Below are 8,059 nucleotides of genomic sequence, written 5' to 3' on the forward strand. Positions count from 1 at the left end.
TTTTGACAAGAGTGTGAGTATATAATTGTATTTTAAAATCACAGATGAACAACCGAGATGTGTATATATATCTCAGAGAAAGGCATAATCACAGAATGTCCCTTCCTTCTGTAACTTATAGATGCATATGCATCCTCTAAGAAGCGTCATATGGATGGGAGTGGCTGATGGAGATTTCTTCAAACTTTCTTCAAACTCACTAGTGTGTCTGATCTGATAGAAACAGCGACAATGACACAGATTTACACCAGTTTCATGAGAAGAGGTTCAAGAGTTCGCTTAGCACACAGGCTGATGAGAAGGCCTCCAATTCCAAAAGTTAGTCGTTCTCAGACTGACATCTCCTTTACTGCTTGGTAAACACAGCAGTTACTGAGTTACTAATTATCACCCGTAGAGTAACAGGTGCTTGATTTGATTCCGGTTCTTCCACTGAAAGAACTGGAATCTACTGGAATCTACTAATCTTGAAGTCTACTGTTGATAGACTGTATGACAGTTGTGTATGGATTCAGACCAATAGTGTTTACAAGTACAAAGTCTAACTCTACCTCTGTGCACTACTCTTTCAGAAACAAAGGCTGCACTATTTTTCTGCAGGGGATCTGCATGTTGTATAATGTTCCTTAAAAACATATGTTAAAGATGACCTTTAAGTAGTGAGTACTAGCTAAGTATAAACTAAGATATACTGTATACCGTATAAACAAATGAGAAAGCAGTCTTACCTATTCCCCTTGCAGAGAGCAGTCCTGGTCTTCTGGGCATTTGGTGGTAGTAAAGGAGCACGCAAAGGGATGAGGGCTGGGTTGCGAAAGCCACTCACATTACCCTTAGTACTCTGAAAAATCTCTGCTTTCTTTCCGAGGCGTCCGGTGTGTATATCGTCCAGTGTGTTATTCATATCACTCATGTGGGCCGGCTATATCCAAGGCATCATCTGGAGCAGAGAGAAGAGACGAGCTGTTGGACTGGAGTGTGTGCAGAGCACAGTTAGAGCAAGCTGGCTGGCTGGCTCCTCTATTCGCAGCTCAGCAAAGAAAGCACACACACACACGCGCACACACACACACACACACACACACACACACACACACACACACACACACACACACACACACACACACACACACACACACACACACACACACACACACACACACACACACACACACACACACACACACACACACACACACACACACACACACACACACACACACACACACACACACACACACACACACACACACACACACACACACACACACACACACACGCCTCTCCAGCTCATCTGCTGCCCACAAGGCTGGCCCAGTGGGGCAAAACGATCCCTCCTACCCAAACATGATCCAGCACAATAAAGGTATTTATTGGTTAGCTGGTAACGCAATCAATCCCAACAGATTCCTCCTGGCTCTCTGACACTGTAGTGTAGCATATTTCAATCCAATAATCTTTTGTCCCCTCAGTTAATCTCTTAAGACTATTATTATTTTTTATTTTTCCTCTCTTAATTATTAGGTATCGCTCCCCTCACAACCTGGAAGGTAGGTATTGCACACAAAAAGTACATTTGCACAAAAGATTTGTCTTTGTTTGCCAGTCAGCACAGTAATGAGTCCTGGAGGTTCGCCAGCATTATAAAACCAACTGTTCCTTTGTCATGGACTTCGTGCTGGGATGCTGATTGCACTTTAAACTCAGTGCTGTGTATAAGGCATGTGGTTTCAGAGCAGAGCCAAGCCAGGCTGTGTCATTCAGTGATACACTCCATGTGGGGGATAGCTGGGTTGATAACATCTCAGAGGTAATGTGTAACAGAGTAACAGAGACCATGGGGGCTGACAGACTACTGGAGATATGGACTGGTGGGCAGCAAAGGGTTAAGGCAACATCTGGATTCATTAACGTATGACAGTTCTTTCCTAGCACCACAACTGACCCACTTATTGAGATACATATGAAAAAAATTAAAAGAAGGGGGGGGGGGGGAGCTTTAAATAAAGAAGGAAAAAAATGTCATGTTTAAGTTACATTTTCCATTGTACTGCAATGAATAGAAACAGAATAGATGAAGAAAGAGAGACAACTGATTCATGGAGTAAAGAAATCCTCCGTTTCTCTGTTGCTGGCAGAGAGATGGAAATCACAGTGATCTGTATGAGCTGGGCCTGTCTGTCTCCATTAATGCACTCTCCATGACATCGACCTGGCTTCTACCGGGCCCTGTCACAATAACACAGCTCCACCTGGCTTGGGTTACCTTTTCACCTAAGCACTATCTTATAAGAAAGGCCTTACTCAAGGGACACAAAATGCACTTACAAAAGCATGGCACAAACAAAACACGAAACAATTTAACAGCAGACAAAATTGTGTCTCTCTATGCTCCCTAGCTATGCTCATTGCTGCTGCCGTCTGAGGTAAAACCAGCATTGTGAATACTGGGTAATTATATAGTGGAGGTGGGGTTGGGAGGAAGGACGGAAGGACAGGTGGGGGTAGTCAAATAATCCAGCTGAAGACTAAAAGGACCATACATGTCAGAGTCTATTCACGACTCGACTGCCATATCAAATATAAACATTTTACATTCTGTTTACTTTTTCTCCATAGTCATTATAATATTAGTATTTAGTATATTACTAAACGTGCCTGACTAATTGAGTCAACTAATGTTGGTAAAACATCAATGCGTGTTTAAGAAGTATTGGATGTTTGAATTTCTCATTTCTCTAGGGACAGTTTTCATTGAGGCATTTTCAATAATCAATCTGCGCTTTAACCACATGAATGAACCCTAGAGTCCCTATGCTGGGCAGGTCGTAAAGGCAAACATTCTGCAAAAATACAATCCTACAAGGTACAAGCTCACAACGCGTCGCAACATGACATGTTGTGAGCTTGCAGATCGGGTAGTATCGGTGAAGTTGGAGTACAGGAAAATAGTGAGGGGGCTAAAGGCCTATTCATACTCCAGTTTTAGGTGATTTGGTGACCACCGAAATGGTGGTTAATGGTTAGTAAAAACAGAGAGATGTGTTCGAGTTTTTTTGTGTTTTTTTAAGTTTTTAAGATTTTATTTTTAAGTTACGTTTTTTGAAGTGAAGTGTTTTTAAAGTTTTTTTTTTAAGTTAAGTTTTTTCTTTTTCATTTTAAGTTAAGTTGTTTTTTGTTAAGTTGTGTGTGTGTGTGTGTGTGTGTGTGTGTGTGTGTGTGTGTGTGTGTGTGTGTGTGTGTGTGTGTGTGAGAGTGCGTGCGTGCATGCGTGTGTGTTTTGTGTGATACAGCTGCGCCCTCTGGTGGCGGGCGGGTGGTGTAACAGCGGGACAGACACAGACACACAGACAGACGGACACACAGACAGACATGATCTGCAGGGTCTCATAGTTAGTGCTCATTGCATTCGCAATTAATGGAATATGATGGCTTCCTCAAAGATCAAACTAATCAGTTTAATCAACTATAAAAAATAATTGCTAATCGAAAAAACGAACATTGCAGATCTATGGATTTTGAGCAGGGGTGGACGATCAACACATTTAGAGGAGAACACTGTTTTAGGTTTTGTTTTTCAAGTCATCCTACTATAAATGTGCAAAATCTGTGACAGGTCTGTGTTGATCACGACTATAGAGATAGTGTATACCGATTTGCGTGATGTATGGATAAGATGTGTACGACTAATGTAAACTAAAGAAATGTGTTTTGCTAAATAACAGGCCGTTGTGGAAAAAGTGGGGCAGAGGTCCGTCATTGGCATCCAGGGAGTGTGTGTGCACAGTTTGGCATCGACCGGGCCAACGGTGCCGGAGATTAGCTGGTAACAGACGGACGGACATACTCTTCCCCATCGGCTGGTGGAGACAATAAGGTTAATTTGTAGACATTTTGCTGCCATAGACTTGACTGTCTGCTTTTGCACTTAGGTGATCAGTCAACATCACTACTGTATGTTGAAACTAACAACCAGAAAACATGAAAGCAGCAAAGGTTTCATTCGTTTTTTGTTTGTTTTTTATTTATTGGGCAAGCATCCTCTCATTAACTATGTTGTCCTATACAGCAGTCTTAGTCCTATTTTAAGCAACATTCAAGTGGGCCTCACTTATGGACCAGCTAGAAACAGTTATTCTTAGACTGTCACATAGAAACATAATTGCATATAAGAAACAAGGATCGCATTGACCAATATATCGGTCTGACTGATATATTGTCCATTATTTGACTTTTTTTGATGACATTGGTATAGCAGATTTACAAGCTCACACGGAATTATTTGAATAAGGCTGTATGTTGATACATTAGAAAATCAAAAAGTTATTGGTGTTCATTTTGATTTGTTTGTTTGCTTATAAGATACATGTTCTCGAATAGAAACTTCAAATTGTTTAGAAAATGTTAAACTTTTGGCCAAAATATCAGTCTAGGACCCTTCAAAGTCAAGATTGTCAACAGACCAAGAAGTCTGGCATCAGTCAGGCTCTATACATTACACACTATCTCACTCATTTGACCTTTACAGCACAACTTACCACATGTCTACCCCCCAGCCTGCATGGCCAGCAGAGACATCAGGATATTGTAATGCCTGATAAATGTTTATGAAACTATATTCAAATGTATTCACGTAGGTTCAAAAACCTATGAAAGTAAAATTCTGATGTCATATTCCTGAAAAAGGTGTTATATGATGGCCTACTTAGTACTTAAGGATGTTCATGTTTTAGGTTGTTATTAGAGAAAGTAAAAGATGAGTGTATATATTTTTAATTTGCTGCTTTCTTTCCTTTTAGCGATTTTAGCTATTTTTGACAGGGGGGCATTTGAACAAGTTCAAGACGGATCTGTCCGATATTTCATATTCCATCCTAATTGGCTAACATTGGCTTTCAAAGTTTGTAGGATTGACCAGTTTTGAACAAAAAGCCTCAAATCATGAATGCAGCGTGCAATTTAGGTGAAATCTTACACAGACTTTCCTACTATAGGCTGAGGAATATATCCCACCCTTTTCACAATGGCCTGTTATAGTGCCACACTATTATAGCGCCACCACTATTATAGCGCCACCAGGAGGCCACAACCTGACCTGCCCTGGTGGAGACCTGTCCCCCGAGGGGCACTTTATCTAGTTTTCTTTGCACTATGCAAATACAGACCCACAACAAGGCCACAACCTGGATATGCAATGCTGTAGGTTATAATGTATAATTAGTAGGCCTACTGTATGGGTACATATACCCATATATGGGTATACATATGGCTGCTGGTCTGGGTATTTTGTCAAGAGTTCAGTCCTCAAACTAGCCTACTTCTATCCTCTACTTTCTGTGATTTAAAAAAGAACACAGCAAACTATAGCCTACAGACGGGAGGCTGCACGTATGCAAATGAAATGTCAAGTGTCAACCTGACCCTGAATGATCCTTGATTGGACAAATCTAGATTCTAGAATGCATCTGATGCGCATTGTTTGGTGTGCTGAACAGATCTGGCATCAAAGTCTATGTGACATAGACTGATAGACTTTAATGTGAGATCTGTCAAATTGTGCCAATATTCATGTTTTCTGGATAGTTTCAACAAATAGCGACATGTTAACTGCAGTGCTCTCCTAAAACACTGTAGGCCTAGAAAGATACATAATACATAATGGCTGCAATGGCATGCATACAGCCAGGTACAGGACAGCCTAGGTAAAAAAACTATCATAGGCTGCATGTAACTTATCCAAATGGCTTTACATTGCAATGTAAAACCAACGCATGCTTTAACTTCCCCGACAGACAGTAGCCTATTTAAACTCGATTAAAAGCACACACAAAAGGGTTCAGAATGTGTCAAGATATAGCCTATGCTAGTGTCCAAGGTGTCGGCTTTTCTGCTCCAGCAGCTCCACAGGTGTTCTTCTTTACGTGTCGCACTTGCACAGTCGCACTTAATCAAATTTACATTTGCGAAATGAGAAGCAAACACAACTCAACTTTAATTAATGTGACGGTCGGTTTCCTACCTTGTTATCATGCCTGCACAGACAGAGCGCCTTCACTCACTGTTCTTCATATCGCTGCAGCGGCGGCTCTGTAAAGCATATAAGCCCGATTCTTCGTCGTGCGACCGTGTCGCGTGCCGAGAATAGCCGACCAAGCTCACACCATACCCGTCGTCGCGACGGAGCATAAATTAGGCTTAAACAGAATGATGACACTCCTTGTCTGCACGTGCAGCAGGAAAGGTGTCTAACAGCCTGCATGCAGCAGATTTGCGTCACGTATGGCCGTCATGTTTCACCTGGCTGGAGATGTTCTTCAAAAAGATCAATCGGCATGTTTCATGTTGTCACACCTGGCTGGGATTCGAACCCGTCCCAGCGTGGCACATGAATGAAACCTCTACTGCCATGCTGGTGATGATTCACACAGTGACACACGCACGCACAAGCACTGCACACGCACTCACACACGCACTACATTTCTATTTCTGCTCTTTGCTCATATTAGATAAAGATCATGTCAGTGACGTGACCTTAAGTTTTACTGGTGTGAGGAAATCAAAATAAACGGATTTGAGACTGTACAACATTTGTATTTATTCACATAGGCTACTTTTAATAATTTGTTCAAACTTGCATCAATTCTTCTAAATTAATTGACAACAATCAATTCTTCTAAAAACAACACTATGAATGAGTAATATAACATTCATGTTGTTAAAGTGGGGGCTTCTTACCCGAGGGGGTAATACAAGAAACCAAAGTTGTAGTTTTTAATTAACCTAAAGTGTGTTTACTCAAGAAAAAGAGGAACTAACCAGGTGTTCAACAGAGATGTCAAAAAGTAATGATGATAAAAGGTGCTCACACAGATCAAAATGGGATCAAGGCAATTTGTAACGATATATCGTATATCGATATTATATCCCGACGATATGTAGCCTATCGATTTATTAAAAATGTATATTGATTTTCCCCAAAAAGGGGGGCGCTAGTGTGTGATATGAAATGTGAGCTGTAATCATATTCCATCATATTCACGTTCTTTTGGAGAGAAATGAGACTGACTCCAATGCAGTCACTTTCAGTATAAGGCCTGCAGAGGGGAGATGTATGTGTCTGTGACACAGGTGATGGTCGTTATTGATGCTCATTAATACATCAAGGAAGGCAATTATGTTTCTGCAAATAAGGTCTACATCTATCCTAAGATGCCATCAAAGAAAAGTAGAAATGTTAACTCGGGCTAGGTTTAAACATGAAAGCATCTTACATGTTACAGTTGTTGCACAGAAATTACGTAATTTTAAATGAAAAGTAATGCTACTTTTGCAATGTAGTTAAATAAAAATTGTGAAAAAAGGTTGGGGGGGAAGATAAATCATTAAAAAAAAAGATTTTTCGGTCATTTGTCTGGAAAATAATTCGTATCGTGAACCTCATATCGTGATACGTATCGTATCGTGAGTTGAGTGTATCGTTACATGCCTACAAGGCATAGATGGAAAAAAGAGATGATCCGGGCACTCAAAGTTACAAAGAGGAGGGAAGCCTTTAAATTAAATAGGCGACTGCCAACATGTTTCGACCATTAACTGGTCTTCATCAGGGCAAGAAGGGCCATTCTTAAGACCAGTTACTGTAATGGTCGAAACATTTCATTTAATAAAGGCTTCCCTCTCATCTTTTTAACTTGCCCGGATCGTCTCTTATTTATCTATACTTCGTGAGACGTTTGCGTTTGTCAACCCGACACTTATTGTAGGTCTACATTTCTCAATGATAAAACAGCTGCAACAAACTGCAGATGTGCTAGTTACTCTACCATAGGCTACAGATGTTTTACTCATTAAAATAAGATCCATAATGCATCTTTACATCAATGTATTAATAGCCCTATGTGGGCTATTAAATGTAGCAAGAATGCAGAGTATAACTTTCATAAAGGCAACTTTAATGACAACAAACTTTATTCTTAACAGCACTGTTTGACAGCAAAACAGGCCTAGCCTGGACATGGCTTTGTGTGATATGCAGATTTGAAGTGATGTAAGGAGCACC

General features: G+C 40.6%; 1 protein-coding gene across 2 annotated transcripts in view; it reads right to left on the reverse strand.

Annotated features, from left to right (window-relative positions):
* grb14 (growth factor receptor-bound protein 14) overlaps positions 1-6,155 on the reverse strand; it is a 47,940-nt gene extending 41,785 nt beyond the window's left edge. For both annotated transcript variants that reach the window (XM_083776436.1, XM_083776439.1), the window contains exons 1-2: positions 6,020-6,155; positions 729-940 (exon numbers count right to left, since the gene is read on the reverse strand). In XM_083776436.1, the coding sequence (XP_083632562.1) occupies positions 729-913 (185 nt within the window). In that variant the 5' untranslated portion in view covers positions 914-940; positions 6,020-6,155. The remainder of the gene's footprint in view (positions 1-728; positions 941-6,019) is intronic.
* Between the last annotated feature and the right edge of the window lie 1,904 nt (positions 6,156-8,059).

This window comes from Protomyctophum parallelum (assembly GCF_964188405.1).
Source record: "Protomyctophum parallelum genome assembly, chromosome: 11".
In the NCBI taxonomy this organism is placed as follows: domain Eukaryota; kingdom Metazoa; phylum Chordata; class Actinopteri; order Myctophiformes; family Myctophidae; genus Protomyctophum; species Protomyctophum parallelum.